The 17,654-nt window shown below is 34.3% G+C and overlaps 3 protein-coding genes, 1 long non-coding RNA gene and 1 pseudogene across 5 annotated transcripts; 3 read left to right on the top strand and 2 right to left on the bottom strand.

Annotated features, from left to right (window-relative positions):
* Window positions 1–413: 413 nt before the first annotated feature.
* LOC129912149 (protein roadkill-like) lies at window positions 414–1,732 on the top strand. Its single transcript, XM_055990277.1, has one exon. It carries the CDS (start codon window positions 548–550, stop codon window positions 1,637–1,639), a length of 1,092 nt encoding a protein of 363 aa, XP_055846252.1. The 5' UTR covers window positions 414–547; the 3' UTR covers window positions 1,640–1,732.
* A 1,759-nt stretch (window positions 1,733–3,491) lies between these two features.
* On the bottom strand, window positions 3,492–4,935 carry LOC129910209 (uncharacterized). The gene is made up of 4 exons (XM_055987487.1): window positions 4,810–4,935; window positions 4,640–4,755; window positions 4,395–4,582; window positions 3,492–4,330 (listed from the first exon to the last, which is right to left on the bottom strand). The coding sequence occupies exons 1-4, from the start codon at window positions 4,851–4,853 to the stop codon at window positions 3,527–3,529; spliced, it is 1,152 nt and encodes a 383-aa protein (XP_055843462.1). The 5' UTR covers window positions 4,854–4,935; the 3' UTR covers window positions 3,492–3,526.
* Window positions 4,936–6,127: 1,192 nt separating this feature from the next.
* On the top strand, window positions 6,128–7,916 carry LOC129912123 (uncharacterized). 2 transcript variants are annotated; one of them, XR_008771749.1, is made up of 5 exons: window positions 6,128–6,142; window positions 6,580–6,721; window positions 6,803–6,873; window positions 6,926–7,475; window positions 7,560–7,916. It is a non-coding gene; the product is annotated as an uncharacterized LOC129912123 (long non-coding RNA). The 2 variants fall into 2 exon arrangements; XR_008771748.1 differs by lacking the exon at window positions 6,128–6,142 and having other exon boundaries at window positions 6,458–6,721.
* Window positions 7,917–8,200: 284 nt separating this feature from the next.
* On the bottom strand, window positions 8,201–10,703 carry LOC129908439 (cytoplasmic dynein 1 intermediate chain-like; annotated as a pseudogene).
* Window positions 10,704–11,751: 1,048 nt separating this feature from the next.
* On the top strand, window positions 11,752–17,035 carry LOC129910509 (ribosomal L1 domain-containing protein CG13096). Its single transcript, XM_055987912.1, has 2 exons — window positions 11,752–12,838; window positions 15,770–17,035. The coding sequence occupies exons 1-2, from the start codon at window positions 11,853–11,855 to the stop codon at window positions 16,941–16,943; spliced, it is 2,160 nt and encodes a 719-aa protein (XP_055843887.1). The 5' UTR covers window positions 11,752–11,852; the 3' UTR covers window positions 16,944–17,035.
* Window positions 17,036–17,654: the final 619 nt, after the last annotated feature.

Below are 17,654 nucleotides of genomic sequence, written 5' to 3'. Positions count from 1 at the left end.
CAAAAAATAATTATCATAACAATTTCAATAATAAATTCTTCTTCTTCTCCATTGTCGACGAAAGTCATGATCTCGAATGGGATCACAGCTCTCCCACTTTACTGCTTCACACTACGGCTCCGCATGTGGGGTTCGCTGGAATTTCAATAATAAAATATTTTAAGTTAATACATTTTAGTGAATGTTTTTGGACTCGTCTTGTGCTCTGTATCTTTTGGGGCCCCTATATCCCGGGGGCCCTGTTACATAGATACAGCTGATACAGCAGTAGCTACGCCACTGATCATAACCCTACACATTGTTGTTGTTTTATTTTCGAATAGAATGCACAAATACGACTGTAAATTAAAAATCCAAACTGATATTTACAGTTTTTGGGGATAAAACGTTGGAAGTTTTTTCATATTGGTATGGTCAATATGATATAAATCGGGAAATACCAAAACAGTATGGTACTTTTGTTCAACAGCTTCGAGTCGATTTCATAAGATTAATATACGAGTATTTAAAGTTTTAACTGTCGAACTGATTATTTTTTTCGGAAAAAATGGAAGAAAACAAGGCTCAGCAAACAATGGGAGTGTATAAATTATCCTTACCACCGCTAACGGAAGCTTTTGAAAGTTGGACAATCAGTCAATCAAAACACAGTAATTTAAACTATACATGGACCATACAAAATTTTAGCAACCTCACTGAAACTTGTTACCACTATTCACCCGCATTTTGTAGGTGTGATAAAGACAATTTAAAATGGAGATTGGAGCTTTATCTAAATGGTTCCAGTGAAATTTGGATAGGTTTAAAATTATCATCAGAACCTGTTAATGGGGATAAAATTATGGGCAAATTCAAAATATCCGTTTTGAATGCTGAAGGAAAAAAAAGTTATTCGAAGACAAGTTCGGGTGTTATAGAGCTTAAAGCAAATGAGGAGTATGAGCGTCTAAAGATTGGAAGAAACAATTTACTAAAGTATTACCTTCCAGGTGATATATTGACAATTTATTGCGAAATCGATGTTGTAACTAATACAGTTGATTTTTCTGGACGAAAAGGTATTACACAGAATACAAATCCTGAAAGTACTCTTATTGCTGATTTTGCTAATCTTCTTCAAAGTCAAAGTCTTAGTGATGTCAAATTGGTAGTCGGTAAGGTTGAATTTCCAGCTCATAAAATTATCTTGGCTTCCCGAAGTGATGTCTTTAAAGCAATGTTCGAACATGACATGAAAGAGACCAAATCAGGTCGAGTCGTCATAACCGATGTCAAACCCGAAGTTATTCAGGAAATGCTGCATTTCATATACACGGGAAGTTCTCAAAAAATAAAAGAAATGGCTGATGAGCTTTTCATTGCTGCTGATAAATATGCCTTGGACGATTTAAAAAAGATGTGTGAAATAACTCTATATGAAAAACTGTCCATTGATAGAGCAGCTGATACTTTTATCTTAGCTGATCGCTATAATATGGAGCTATTGAAAAAAGAAACTATAAATTATATCATCTTCCATGGGAAAGATATTACAGAAACAATAGGCTGGGAAGAAATGACTATCAAACATCCGGCCTTAATAAATGAAACATTGAAGGCGTTATTTTCATCAAAGGAACAATTACCTATTTCCAAATAACATGTTATGTGGAATATATTTACTTTGTAACGTTTTCTGTATTTTATTCATATTCAATTTTGACATATTAATAAAAAATGTTAATTAAATAGATTTTTTTTTGTTTATTCATCATTGGAGAATTCCATTAGCTCTTTTAGGGCCAGTTTGTTCACAGTCGATTATCTTTTAATGAAGGATTATTCCATAGAAAAATTCTTGATTAAAGGATAATCAAGTGTGAACAAATCGGACTTAGGGCCGCGGACCTCGTGATAACTACCTTGATATCATTTTGCTATTTTAAAGTCATAATCTCCTAGATACGTTCTTCCATTTTTGCTTGATTTCCCTAAGTTGTCGAACAAAGTTTGTATTTTTTCAGCTCCATTTCTGATTAGGGGCAACGATATTTCCGAAGTGCCTTACCAAATATGTGAATTAAACTTAATAAATTGAAGCCAAATCAGAAGGGGTTTAAGAAGTATTTCCTGCACTTTTTGAGAAAACTTAAGTATAGCACAATTTTTGGGAATTTGAAATAAATACGGTCATTCCAACGAAGGTTAGCGTCATACCAAGTACTTTACATCTATTGGTGAGATTATGCATTCAAATCGCTAATAGACCTATGTATTTCTACGAAATCCTTACTGCTGGTCATTTAGAAGCTTTTGTTTTTCAATATATTTTATGAGTTGATTGGTCAATGTTTCCATGAACTTGGAAAGAATGCAAATAGTAATTGGGAAGGAGACCGGAGACTTGGGAAAAGTTCAGAAGAATAATTAAGATCGATGGAAATTTTTGCAAAGTGGCTTTGTCCACGTAGTAGAACACGGTTACTTTAAGGAAACGTTTAGTCAACGTCATTTTCCGAACAAAGAGATAGATATGCAGACGAGTAAATTGAGTTAGGGAGATTTTTCTTGCTTAACTTCCTAGTCAACTTTGCAATAAAATCGCCTGAATTGGCATGATTTTTTTTTTTACAGCTAACCAATAAGAGACCTTAAATTTACCTAAATATTTAGTCCCTAACACTTCTGAACCTGCTCCACCTCTTCAGAATAATGACGAGGATACCATCTCGAGTGGCTGATTCGTGAGATATCCAAGGATTCTCGGTACCGAGCGAGTGCAAAAAAAATATGTGCTTCATGGTAAAGTTTACACTCTCGAGAGGAGTTAAGTTACTTATTTAAAGTGTAGAATCGGCGGAAAATTGTTCTACTAGCAATTTAATTGTCAAGGAAAATAACAATTGGAATTAGGTTGAGGATGAGCGTTGGGATCGACGATGTGGTGGAGTTGTTGAAGTTCTTGAGGAAAAACCTTTTGAATTTGACATTATTTTTGTTTTATTTTGTCTTTGTCGAATGTGAGCATTACAGACGATATTTCTTGACCCGTTTGAAGTTTGATTGATTTTCTACTTAAATGCCGTTTTTATATACTTTCGAAATCATTCTCCTCTCATTCTTATCAACTATTTACAGTTCCAATTTTAAAGTTCAAGTGACCTCAACTCCAAAGCTTTTCGCCCAGGTACAACAGTGGGACTTTAACATTGAAATTGAATTATATTCAACCGCTCTACATAAAATAAAAATAATTTTTATTATTTTTTCTTCGTTATTACTTACAGTTCTTTCTTTCTTTCTCAATACTTCGTTTGCCTTAAATTACTGAGGTCAAATATGTAAATGCTATTGTTTTTCCATTTGCCTGTACCCAGGAGCCAGGTAATGCAACGCATCTTCATCTTTGCAAGCTGTTGGACTTGCACAAGTTTCCCTTATTCCCGGAAGGGAATAGAGGATTATTTAATACCATGGAGAATTGCGAAAAAATAGAAACAAAAGAAAAACAATTTCCAAAGCTTATTCCACAATTTATTCATTTTTTCTAAGTAAAATAATATAAAAACGCTTGAATATGCTTCGATTCACTGACTGACACCACCAAAACAGGCACTTTGTGCTTCTGCTTATGGTAGCACTTTGATATAACCGATCTACTTGGAAAGACTTGATTCTTATCTAAAATAGCCAATCGAAATGCAGGTAACTTTGGTTCGGACTTTCTAAAGTTGTCGTTATGCAGATGAATATCAAATTGGATTTCCAAGTCATTCAACTGGATTTCATCATCATACTCAAATTGAGGTTTCAGTTTGATTATATCGAAACTCTGGAAGATTTCTTCAAATTTCTTATAATCATCTTCATTTTTTAACATTTCAATGAAACTTTTTTGTTTGTCAAACAATTCATATTGTAATCGTGGTCTTTTGTTGGGTCCACCGGAGTCATTTGTGTCTACTTTTCTCTTCCCAGTAGATTTTATCTTTCCCATAAATGGTTCATATGGTTCATTTGTATCAATCTGATTTTCTTGGTTTATTATTTTTCTTCGAATATCAACCATTGAATTCTGGATTTGTGTAAAATGTTCTGAATTACTAATTCGATCGGGAATTGGTTTATTTTGTAGACAATTTTCGAGAAGAGTCCAAATACAATCTTCGATTGTTGCTGGATTTTCTGAAAACATCATGTTCTGGTATTTCTGAACAATATAACCAATTCGAGAGAATAATGAATAAACTAAATAGTTGTTGTAGTTTAGACTGTTTTCTTCTCCAAGAAGAAGAAGATAACCTTGTTCAATGGACATTGTCATCGAGTAATAGGAAATATCAATTCGATTCTAATAGAAAACAAAACTCAAATTTTCTATCAAATTCTGGATTAATTTTGAATAAAAAACTTACTAATTCAAGTAAAAATAAAGCTTCATATGGTTCCAAATAGATATTACCATTCAATGAATAACCAAATACATTAAATTTGCCTTCTTTTTGTAAAATTTTAACTGCATTTCTTTTATCATCCCATTGACCTTTGGATCTACCATCTAATCGGTCGATTCTTGGAATTGACAATTGTTTTTCTAACTCCTCTGGAATATTGTTTAAGTGATTAGTTTAATTGGGAACATAATAAATTATTGAAATACCATAGATTTTGGATAATTCTTCAGATTCTTCGTTTGTTCCAGTAGGTGATGTTTTTTTAAGTCCAGTTCTGAGAGATCCAATGGAAATGTTACGTTGGGCAATCAACTCTGGGGGACTTGGCAAAAATATAAGATTTTTTTTTCATATATTTGTATTATTTATATTTTACCTTAGTGGCTTTGTTTTGGGATAAATAATAATTTTGTTTTCCATTATTTATAATTTATAATTTTACAAATTTTTTGTTTACAAAAAAATGACGTTTTATGAAAATAGCTGGAAATGTCATTGAAAAATGAATGCATTCAGGCATAATCGGGTTGTTTGGTATACTTTTTGTAGCAAAATTTTGAAAAATCTGTGAATTTTTTTAATAATTTTTTTTATAGAATTTGACATTCGAAATGAGATAATTTGCGTAATTGTCTCATTTGGGCTCTAGTGAAAACATGCTATTTTCTAATTTCACAAATTATCTTATTTCGGTTGTCAAATCGTATAAAAAAAAATTGAATTTGAAATTTGAACAGACCTAAAGTGAAAATAGTCTATAATGCCGACTTTTCACTAATCAATTTTAGCCGCACGATATGTCGGTCGACTAGGATTTTTCCATGGGGAATATGTCACTTTAGTAGCCTTCGACTTACGTTCACACGAAAAAAGCTTCGCCGCACGGCAAAAATCGACTCGTCAAAAGTAGCCATAAAAGAGAGGAAAATCCTTTCGATTATGGAGATCAGGAAAATTATGTCAATTAAGTGCCTGGCTACACGGTGATTTTTCAATCGCCTAAGCAGTGAGTTTGTAGGCAAGAGGGATGAGGAGTGAAGGGGGAAGATGCTCACGAAGGGAATTGAATTTTCTGAAGGTAGTACAGTTCCATTGCTAAATTGTTCCTCTTTTTGACGTTTGTTCCTAGAAAATGTAAAAGTTGAACGTGATTGGGCACAACAGTGTGTAGCCACCGCATGTGATTTTTCAATCGATTGAAAAATCACTGTGTAGCCAGGCACTAACGCATCTAAAAAAAGCGATCACCGATGAAACGGAGAACATTTTTCGGTGTGTAGGCTTTGTAGAAGTAAAATTATTAGTCGGGTTGAACATGACCCGACTAACAATTTTGCTTCTAAAGCTTTACAGGTGCTATAAGGTGTGTTTTTTTGTTTATCTATATAGATTTTGTGCAAAAAAACGACATCGGGATTTTTGAAATCCATGCAAACATTTGGCACCACTGTACATATACTTTGGCAGCTGTCTGTCAAAAATGTTGCTTTTGTTTTTTTTTTTTTTTTTATTTTAACTCCGAAGTGGGAAGGCCATTACATCCATGTTGGATGCAAACAAAAATTTTCATATGGCCATGGCATCCATGTTGGATTCAAAAAATTTATTTTTCACAAAAAACCAAAAATTATCTGTATATTCTTAGCTACATTTTAAGACCATGACCATTAACATTAGTTGCGTCGTTCTTGTGTTATAAGCGTTTGAAGGTAGCCATATTGAATTTTTTTTCGATTTTTTAAAAATCAAATGTGAAAACATTTTTATTTTTATTTCTAATTTTTCGAAAAAACTTTGGTAATTTTATATACATATCTGTTCAACAATCTTATCAGGATCCATTTAAGACTTTTATCTGAAAAGTGCATTGCGTATATCTCGAGATATTAACATTTCAATGCAACCATGTCAAACAAATTTTTGATTATTTTTTTCTATGAGAGTTTTTTTCAAACCTCGTTTTCTCCGCTTTTTTTTTTTGTTAATAGGTGTGTTTTTTTGTTTATCTATATAGATTTTGTGCAAAAAAACGACATCGAGATTTTTGAAATGAAAACAATTTACGTGTTAATTACAACAAAAACTTTATCTGTATAGATTTTTGAAAAATCCAGATAATTATCCAGATTTTACTTTCTCTCGATAGAAAACAGTACTGCCAAGGTACATTACACTTATTAAATGTCAGATTCCAATAAACGACAGCTGCAGTTGACAGATATATGACAAAAAAAAATTTAATATTTAAAATTGAATTCAATTAGGAATAACAAACAACACAAATCAATGTAAGTATAAGCATATTTTTTGGAAAAAGATGAAAATTGTGCGATAAACTTTGGTTTTTTTTTTTAATTTAATAATTTTAGGATTCACGTGTTTGCATGAGTGCGATATCTTCCCCAAAATTAAAGAGAAAAACCGGAAAAGGAGATGGAAAGTAAATCAATTTATTCTTACAATGAGCTAGCGTATTTATCTTTTTTTTCTAGGAATTATTTCACAAAAGAAGAATTCTGTGTACTGTGCGCTTGGGTCTTAATCGTGTCGGTACCTTCAACCCTCACAGTCAAAATGTAATGTAAAATGTTCTTGGAATGCCCGCTCGTTTGCGAAAACGTCTATTCTTAGACGATCAACATGAATAAATGATAACAAAGCTCTTGTTGTTAATAAATTGCCTCATTAGAATGCCCACCACAAAAACAGTCTCTTACATTTTTAAAATGATACACGTCATGTATGTGCGCTGCGAAGAAAAGCAAATACAAACATACCTCCCGAAAAATATTCCCCCAGGAAACACTTTTCATCCCAAACAGCAGACAGCAACAAGCAAGACAATCCTAACATTGCATTATGCAGCTCATTCAACACCCAAAAATCCTTCAGCTCCCGTTGATGAAAAACCATTTTATAAGAGATCGCTTCACTGCGTTCAAACTTGGACGACATGTGCATGATAAGTGAAGTGTGGAAACAAATGGCATGTGAAAGTGGTAATTGTTTCAGAGCATCATTTAGCTCCCCAATTGGTTGCAGGTAATATTTTTATTGATTCTCCTTTTTTGGTTCGATATATTCCTTCTGTACTCTGCCTGCATTGATGTCGTTTTGTTTCTGTAGGACATGTCTTCTACAAATGGGTCTAAAGCCCCCATCGAGATCCCGAGAAAATCTGCATGAATCTTCTTCGCAATTGCTTTCCCCTCCTAAACAGTTATGCAGAGGGAGGAATTAAGGCAAAACACATGGATTCCCAACCCAACTTAACCAACCCTACAACTGGACATCCGGGTCTGAACAACTCGAGTACAGCAGACTTTTTAAACTAAGTTTATCCATGTATTATATTTGTTTATATTTTATAACTTTGTCATTATTATTTAACGTCAGACCCCCTTTGTGCCATCAAAATTTTAAATGTATCTTAGAAATAAGTTATTTAATTATTAAATTGCAAATTGCAAAATTAAAACGTAATTTGCTTTTTCTCATTAAGATTTATCTGACAAGTTTCCAATCCGATATGAAAATTAATTGAACAAATTTGTGCGCGCCTCACTGCATAATCTCGGAACTGCAACATCAGACTTACAAAATGTTTCCATAAAAAATTCAACACATAACTTTGTATTAGTTTTTAGAAATAAATAACATACTCAAAGAAAGAATTACTCAGCTTTTGACTAAATTTACCTATATGTATATTTATTTAACATTTAACATTTTTGTTTCATGTTTTTTTTTTTTTCATAAGTAGGTACCTACTCAGTAAATACTCTTTTACTAATTTTCATTATCATACATACACAAAAAAAAAAAAAAAAAATCACCGATGCCGAGGGCACTTCGGTATTCCATAAATCAAGGCGACCACTGCCGTCGACAGAAGCGAACAAGGCGGGATGAATTGGAGACCATAACATAATTTGAATTTTCTTCAAATGAATATAATGGTTTAGTGTCCTACAAGTAAATACAAAAAATGTAATACATATTGGTCGTTATAGTAGATATTAAATTTCACCTTAAGACTCCATAACTTAATTGTCCAATCAATGAACGATGTAAGAAACAAATCATCAAAATCTGTTGTAGATTGATTTGGATGAGTTGATATTCCCGTCACTGGACCCAAATGTTTCTCATAGACTTCAGACACACCCGAACGTATTCCATGTCGATAAGCTTGAGTAGAAACAACAATTTATTTATAAGCAAATGGAAAATCACAACAAACTTTTACCATAATAAACATTGCCATCTTCACTACCCATAACCAGATTGTTAATCTCATTCGATGGAAAGGACATGCAACTGATAGCAATTGGGTTCGATTGCCGTGGCTGCAATTCCAGTGTATCTTGCGGCATCGACAACATATCCAAACTCCATGAGCAAAGCTTGCCATCGGCTGAGATCGATAACACATTGTCTGCATTCTGTGTGCCAACCATTTGCAAACAATACACTGGATGCGTATGTGCAGTTGCACTTAGAGGTGTCCTCTGGTCCTCTGGATGGGTGTGCGCTTTTCCACTCGATTATTCCATAATACAATATGACCGGAATACGTTCCACCGAGTATAAGGTTTTGATTGAATTTAGCAAAGCATGTTGACATCCCAACTAGCACAACAGCTTCTGTAAATTGAAATCTCGCAGGATCTACTTTGTATACAGCTTGTATTGAGCTTGCTTCAGAATTTGACTGCTTATAGAAGTTCGGACTTGTTTAACAACTTCTAATAAGTTGTTTAAATAAACTTAAAGAAACTTAAACGAAGAAAGCTTGTTTTTCTTATAAGCCTGTTTAATGAATTTATAAAAGCTTAACAGAAATTACCAAGTTTTGTATTTGATTTTTGGTTTTGATATTAAATAATCTAGCTCGGACACTTTTTGGTTTTGACATTGAATAATTTAGCTCGGACATTTTTTTGCTATTTGAACTGATTAAGTTTTTGATTTTATTAATGAATATACTAGGATGGTCGAGTGGGTAGAGTGATGGACTACCACCAAGCAGATACGAAGTTCGATTCCTGGGTGTGGTAAAAAAATTATATACTTTTAAAATTATTATTAATAGATATACTAAAAACTAATGGAATGTTAAATATAATATCAGATCAAAAGCTAAAATTCATGATTTAAAACCAGTTAAAAATGAATTCTTTTTTGTTTTTGTAGTCTTTTTTTAATTTCGATAAGACATGTATTAAAGAGATATACAGCCTCTTCCGAAGCTATCTGTCAAATCTCAAAGCTTCGGTAGAGCTTCTGTAAAGCTTCGTTTAAGATCCTTATAGAGGGTCAAATTTGTATAACGTTCTCCTTTTTCCATGCCCAACAACTTTACTAAAGTTTAAAAGAAGCTGAAATGTAGCTTTTGTAGTACCTTAACCGAAGCTGAAATGTTAGTTGGGATAACGGCACTTTGACAATGGAATATATCTTCGGGTGTTTGTTTTTTATATTTTGTGTTCCAGACCATTACAACACCATCTGGTTCATTGTGACTCTCCTTAAAAAAGTTAGTGGGTTTTAGATAGAATCGTAGAAAAAAATACAAATGCAAACCTCATTATTGTGATATAAAACAACAACCAGTTCAGGAAAATGTGTTGACCAATCCATTGAAGTGATGCATCGATTCTTAGACCATCGGTCTTCGTGGAAATCTCGATTCAATGACAACCTAGCATGTGTCCTCTCATCGTTTGACTCCTATCACCACCTCCAATGTATTCGGTGTAGATGTCGACATTCTCAGATAGAGCCCTTTCGATGACACGTCCAGCGGGTAAAACAAACCTTTGAAAGTCCGCCGACAAGATGATCATCTGTTTTTGTTCTTCCGATAGTTCCTAAAGTGAAAGCACAAATGTTAAATTAATGTAAAGAGAGGAGAGAAAAAATTCACTTACTTTATTTTTCTCTTCAGGTTCTTTTTTGTATTCAAGTGGTGTTATGGCTGATGCAACTTCCTTCATAGTGGGCAAACCATGTGGTAGAATTCCTGGTGGTAGTTTGGAATGGAAACCATTGTCGATGTGTGGCAGCGATCTCTGTTCGTCATCTCCTTGGGCATCATAAGTAAGCATAGGTAAAACAGGAACAATTCTACGATTTTTTTGTTTGTTTTTTTTCTCTCATTTTGTTTAGAGCTTTGTTTTATTAAATTTTAATTTTTTAAATAAAAAAGCAAAAGCAAACTTTTTGACAGACAGTTGTCAAAGTTAATGTTCAGTGCTGCCAAACTTTAACACGGATTCCAAAAATCTCGATGTCGTTTTTTTGCACAAAATCTATATAGATAAACAAAAAAACACACCTAATATTTTCAGATATTTCTGTATGAACACAACAATTAAACTACCTTGGCACTACAGTTTTTATCGAGAGAAAGTAAAATCTGGATAATTATCTGGATTTTTCAAAAATCTATACAGATAAAGTTTTTGTTGTTTTTAACATGTAAATTGTTTTGATTTCAAAAATCTCGATGTCGTTTTTTTTGCACAAAATCTATATAGATAAACAAAAAAACACACCTATAGTTGCTTGTGTAAAGCTTAGAGAATCAAAATTGTTTGTAGGGGACCCAGTCAAAGTGACATGAGACAAATTTAATTTATTTTACAATTTTTCACTTAGTGCCAGTTGTACAAACGTGGATCAACCTTGGTTCAGGAAGTTAACTCACCGATTTCGGCGGATTAGCTGCGGGTCAACTTCGGTTCAAGCATGAATGTGGCTATTTCTCCATATATGAACCTTGAACCAGTGCCAAACTTCAGCCTTGCTACCGATTTCAGAAGATAAAAGTTGCTGATCCACGGATTAAATATTTGTACAACTGGCCCTTAGTAATTAAGACACTCTCAAAACTACGATTTGACATTCGAAATGAGATTATTTGCAAAATTATCTCCATTGGGTGATTTGGACGTGTTGCTCAATAGCGCTGCTAAACTTTTGTTGATCCAAACAAAACCCGATTGAAATCGATAAGACCAAAAGAATGTTGAAGATGTTCCAGCTTTTTGACAGTGAAATGGCAGTTGAATTCAAAAACGACGTTTCACTGACATTCAACATGAAATATAACACATTCAAACTGAGTGTGTGGACGAGTAGCATGCTGGTCAACAATTTAAAAACCATAATAATATGGACGCAGCTTTACCACTTATCGCATTCCAACTTCCCTAATTTCCTTGAACGCACTCATCAATATTCCTCTCCAACATTATCCAAAGCTCAATGCTAAGCGAACCAATAAAAATAAAAAAAAAAAAACACCAACAAATGTCAAATTCCCAACGCACGTGCTTGACATCCATTCAATTTTGCCGTGTGAGTTTTGAATCTTTTTAACACAAAAACTTTTGCAATAAAAATCCAATAAAAATGGTCAAAATACAAAAACCAATTCCCAAAAAACTGGAAAAAAAACCAAAATTAGATAATCCCATTAAACAAAAGAAAAACCAATTAAAAAAGGAAAAATCTTCAACAAAAAATGCAAAACTTTTGGATGATAGTACTCCGGTAAAGGAAGCAAAAGTTGCACTCAAAACAGGAAAGAAGCCAAACAAAAAGGATTTAAATGGTGAGAAGAAAATTGATAAGAAACCTTTAATAATTGCTCCAGAATCATCACCAGAACAAAAGAAAGAAAAGAAAAAGAATAAAAACAAGACACAAAACGTGGTCAAGAATGGAGTTGAAGCAGCCCCAAAAGTTGTGGCAGAAATCCCTGCCAAAATTAGCAAAAAATTAGCCAAGAATGGAGAAGAAACTGCTCCAAAGGTCGTTGCAGAAATCCCTGCAAAAGCCAACAAAAAAGATAAGGTTTCTGAAAAACCAGCTAAATTGGGTAAAAAAGATAAAAAACAGGCCAAAAACGAAGTGGAAAAAGCTGCCAAATCCGCAGAAAGCATTGAACCAAAAAAGAAAGATGTGGTTCCACCTCCTGCCGCAAAGCCAGGAAAGAACAAGAATAATAAAAAAACACCTTCCCTTCCCACTGCTCCCGTGACAACTCCATCAATTGAAAAAATCAAAAAAGTCAAGAAGCCAAAGGCTGCTTTGCAACAAAAGAAGATAGCAAAGATTGCTTTCAAAAAGGGACAACTTGCTGCCAAAGGCGAATCCCCAAAAGTCAAGGCACAAGCACCTGCAACTCCATTTCGTTACGATCCAATTCCCTACGATGAAGAGCGATTCAATTCGATTGTCAATGCCGAGAATATTATTAAAGTAGCTGAAGCACTCAAAACTACTGTCGAAAAAGAAGTAAAAACAAAGAAGTCTTCTATATTCGATGACTATCGGTACTTCTTGCAGGTTGGCAGCTTCAAGATTCCCAGTTGTCCCAAGAGAATGGTCAGATTGTGAGTATATTTGATGAATTTCTATAAACCTTGTAATAAATAATTTCTTTTGTTTTAATATGGATTTTCTTATGAAAATGAATATTCTTATTTATAGCAAATATTTCTTTTTAGGAATAAATTAAAAAAAAAAAACAACTTGTTTGTTGCTGCTCCACGGTAGTCACAAAAAATGTCTGTTGCTTGCATTTCGTCGGCCTCATAAGGAAACCTCGTTACATCACCTTTTTTTCGAAAATGACTTTTGAATGCCATTTTTTTGACCAAATATATGTCAGCGGAGCAACCCTGAAAATTTGAAGTCATTTCGAAAACTCTAAATAGACTTAAATTCAAATTTTGCACAGCATTTTATTCCCACACTACTCTGCTGTTTCTCTACTCTTTCGTCTCTCCTGTAAAATTTTGAGGCCGACGATTTTATTCTTAAAAATCTCTCCTTCAAGTCCTCTAATCCACAATGGCTCTTGTACTGATGCTCCCATTAGCATGTACTTAGCTTCAACAAGTTGATAGTGCTATCGTTTTTGATTGTTGTGGTTCCATCCGGCCTGAGAAATAAGTATCTTGTGACTGACTTTCGCTCATCTAGGTCGTTTTCAAAGTCGTTGGCATGGCAGTTACCATCACATTTAAATCGTCTCATTTGATATAATTTAGTGTAAGATCAATTGTCCTTCTTAAGTATCTCAAAATACGCGTTGCCAGTGTTGCAAAGCTGAATTACTATTGAAACGACTCAGTAAATTAACAGAAAAACAGATATCCGGTTGTGTAAGCTGCGCTTACACAACCAAGTACCAAGTAGCAGTTAGGACTCGGTTCGCTACTAGCTCCTTGTACCTGGTTATTTTACTAATCTTTAGTACTCAAATCGGGTAGCAAGTGATATCTTCACACAAATAGGTACTAAACTACTGTAAAATGGGTACGGAGTTTTACCTAGGACTTCCTTTTGAAACAAACTTTTGAAGGTTTTGTTGAAACTTTTCTTTCACTGCAATTTTCTGTTGATCAAGAATGCTTTGAGGTGGATTTTGATCACAAAAGCATTTTTTTCAACATTTCCTAGACATGTTCTATTGAATTTAAATCCGGATATCTGTGTGGTCAATTCAAGGGTGGCTTATTTTAATCTTGAAGATATTCTCAAACCACTCTAGCATGCATTATCCTGCATCTGACTCAACTGTGGACCAAATCTAGGGGTGATTGGAACCGCATGCTGTTCGAGGATATCAGTCAAGTATCTTTGGGTACTTAAAGTAGGCGTAGGAGAGCTCACTAGCTCCGTACGTGCTATATGAAAAATGGAATGAAATGAAAATTTATGACTCATCTCTTAAAGGTTCGCGGGTTGACAGATAGACTTCAGCATACCTCTCCAAATCTCCCCCACAAACATTATTCCATACCTTCAATTTAAGGTCACTCTTGTCTCATTTGAGAAAATAACCACGATACTGTGAGATATAATAGTAATAATAGGACTTTTCTGTAAAATAAATTGAATGTGCGTTAAATTTGAGCAGGAGTGTATGTGGTTGAACATCTCTGACGTAATTATTATTTTTTGAAAAGTATGTTGGTAGTAAATTATTTGCTTAATTATTAGAGCTTTGGTTAATTAAATACAAAACAGCAGAACAGTATTCAAAATGTGGTTTAATAATTACATACGGTAGTAAATATTTATAGCAGTAATAGTGTTTACTTTATTTTGAATTCTTCTAAGTAAACCAACTGTCTTTGAATTTTTTTTGAAATATATTCTACATCTTGCTCAAGACTTAGTTTATAATCAATTCTTGATAGAACTTTAATATCTTTTCTTGTTTCGTCTTCTTAAGCTTCATTTCATTTTTTTTTATATTTATTTTAAGAGCCCCCGCACACTACAAACTTTCTATCGGCAAACAGTTTAGTCGGCCTCTTAATCAGTATGAAAATGTATGTAAGTGCGGACACTACAACGATTAAGTATTGTATACAGACTATATGATCCAATCAACCGAAAGTCACATATTAGTCGTGATGTAAAATTTTGAGAGAATAAGATGTATTTTCATCGAATCGGTTGAAGATCTTGATATTGACGAAGAATATTTTGACCTGAATAATTCGTTGACAGAAAACGAACTGGTAAGGCCTGAAAAAAATACTGAATCTTTAACATTTGAATCAGAAGAAAGTCAATCGGAGGTAAATTTATCGTCAGAAGAAATACAAACAGGTAATAATTCCGTAAATGATGTTTCAGAAACAGAATGTGAAGAAGTCCTGTCTTTAGAAGATGAGAAAGAAAGAAGACAAGAATTTCAAAACCGCGTGATATGAGTGATTATAATAATCTATTTTTCTGATAATAATAGTAATAATGATGATCCAGAGAACTATTGCCAGGCTCCTAGTGTGCACACAGGCAGCCGACTAAATAGTCGGGTCTGTAGGAAGTATTTTAGTTTGAAGGCAATTGTGCAGCAAAACAAACTATTTTTTCGATCAAACAAACTTTTTCATCGGCCGATACTAACATATCGTAGATTTTAGGTCTCATTTTTTTTCGTTTTTCTTTTGGTAATAAAACCAAGCAACGGATTTAAATATACGTAAATGAAATAAGTCCAATTTTTAATCTCTCTAAATTTCTTCAGGCGATTTATCTGCAATTTTCTTTTGTAGGATTCGATTAGTCAAATTAGCAGTCGTACTTATACCTTTTTTTTTCAAAAAAAAAAAAAAAATTTAAATTGGCATCTGCCATCACTGTTCGGACTAAACTTCTGTTCATGCTTTCCGCTTTGCCGTTTTGTTGCGGGTTGACACACTATCAATAACGCTGGCCGAAAACTGTAAATTTAACATCTAAACCATTTTTATTCATCTGGCTGACGGATTATACCAACACATTTTTTTTTTTTTCAATTCCAGAAACTTGAAACACTCGTTGGTAGACAAAGACGATGATGTTCTTTTGTTTGTTCCTGATCTGCAACGTGGTGCCAAAGTCGATTATGAAGCAACAAAGCATCATTACGAAGATTGGCTAAAAGGACTTGGAGTCGAAGGCATCACAGTCATGCCAATGAATCAACTCCGCAAAGAGTACGGTACATTCGAGCAAAAGAGGAAACTCTGTGCCAGTTATGAATACTTCCTGAGTGATGGTCGGATAATGGCTCATGTCGGAGGTATTATTGGAAAGTTCACCAATAAGCCAAGAAACACTTTGCAATCGGTTCGCCTGAATGACAATAAAAACGTCAAGGCTGAGATTGAAAAGTCTCTGAAAAAGACTGCCTACAGACAATTGGCCAAAGGGTCATTGCAGACCATTCCAGTGGGATCACATAAATTCAGTGCAAAGCAATTGGCTGATAATATCCTTTTGGTGGTCGAGCAACTGAAACAAGGTTTTCCCGGTGGCTTGGGTAATGTTCGTACACTTCATCTGAGAATTGGTCTCACTGGGACTTCGTCACTGCCTCTGTACATTAGTATGGGACAAGCACCTGATGAAACTCCAACAGTGTTGGGTCCACGAGAAGAGCGAATGGTCAAATTGAAACGAGAAGCCAATGAAGTACTCTCCAAGTTTACCATGACAAAGGATGGTAAATTGGTGAAGTTGACAAAGTCTGGTGTGGAGAAGAAGAGGAAACTCCAAGAAATGGCAGCTTCCCTGAAGGAGGGTGAAAACCAAGATGAAGTGGCGGCAAAGAAAGGGAAAAAAACCAAAAAGGAGAGTGCAAAGGGAGAAAAAACATCAAAAAAGAAGGTTAAAGAAGTGAAGGAACTTGAATTGCCCGAAAATGAAGAGGAAGACGATGATACCAGCGATGAGGATGATGAAGATGCTGCTCAACTGGGACAGGGGTCTGATGATGAGGAAACAGAAGATGATGAGATGGCAAATTTGGATGAAGAAGATACAGAAAGTGGAGCGGAAATAGTTGAGAATGGATTCGTTGGGGAGGACGATGAGGAAAGTGATGAAGATGATGATCAGGAAGTGGATCAGGGTGAAAATGATGACGATGATGAAGATGATGAGGATGAAGATGAGGATGACGAGGAGGATGATGAAGAAGAAGAGAGTGATTAAGGTAATATTGAAGATTTATAAAATAGAACGCAGATAAGAATTTTTAAATAAAAAAAAAAAAATATTTAGAGACAGAAGGGCTCTATGTTAAAGGTTTTTGTTTCTTTTGTTTTGATTAGATATGAAATAACAGAACAATGGGTGTCTCTAAAGCAGACATTATCCAGGCTATAGTTTCTGTAGTTTTTTGGAAGCCTTCTTCAGAAACTATAATTTTCAATAAGCTCTTTGGCATATTGTAAGAGGGCGAGGAAGGTTAGTCTTTTCTTAGACATTGTACTGATTTCCTTGTATTTGGAGTCGAAGTTAGTAGTAGTTAGAAATGAAATGCCACAAGTGATGGGAACGGGATCAGAGTAGGAGAGTAACCTTCGGAACCACACGTATAACGAAACTTCCACACTCTCCTGGCTGTTTTCGCAAATTGTGAGCCTATACCCACCCATCCTGGACTTCGATCTAAATTACATATGCAAAACAAGCTTTCAAAATGAAATCGTGATATATTAACACTGTCTAATAATGTGTGACCTTTCAATCAAGAAAACAAAATGTTACGCATACGCCACAGTAACCAGCGAATCTTTCGGTTTATCACATGAAATGCCTCATTAAAAATGAAAGGATAAATGATGTCAAATGAACTTTATAACATCTTTTGAAAAATCATAGGTCTTCCAAACGAAAGCCTTTCAGCTTTTAATCTCAAAA

The sequence above is a fragment of the Episyrphus balteatus genome, chromosome 2 (assembly GCF_945859705.1).
Source record: "Episyrphus balteatus chromosome 2, idEpiBalt1.1, whole genome shotgun sequence".
Taxonomy (NCBI): Eukaryota; Metazoa; Arthropoda; class Insecta; order Diptera; family Syrphidae; genus Episyrphus; species Episyrphus balteatus.
The sequence above is the reverse complement of the archived record's forward strand: the minus strand, read 5'-3'. Positions and strand labels throughout refer to the sequence as shown.

What these genes read in the sequence shown, in the direction of transcription:
- LOC129912149 (XM_055990277.1), top strand. Translation starts at nt 548, where the DNA reads ATGGAAGAAAACAAGGCTCAGCAAACAATGGGAGTGTATAAATTATCC.
- LOC129910209 (XM_055987487.1), bottom strand. Translation starts at nt 4,853, where the DNA reads ATGGAAAACAAAATTATTATTTATCCCAAAACAAAGCCACTAAG. An exon ending in AGAATTATCCAAAATCTATG is followed by an intron (nt 4,583 to 4,639) that starts GTATTTCAATAA and finishes ACAATATTCCAG; the next exon opens with AGGAGTTAGAAAAACAATTG. An exon ending in CTTTATTTTTACTTGAATTA is followed by an intron (nt 4,331 to 4,394) that starts GTAAGTTTTTTA and finishes GTTTTCTATTAG; the next exon opens with AATCGAATTGATATTTCCTA.
- LOC129910509 (XM_055987912.1), top strand. Translation starts at nt 11,853, where the DNA reads ATGGTCAAAATACAAAAACCAATTCCCAAAAAACTGGAAAAAAAACCA. An exon ending in CCCAAGAGAATGGTCAGATT is followed by an intron (nt 12,839 to 15,769) that starts GTGAGTATATTT and finishes TTTCAATTCCAG; the next exon opens with AAACTTGAAACACTCGTTGG.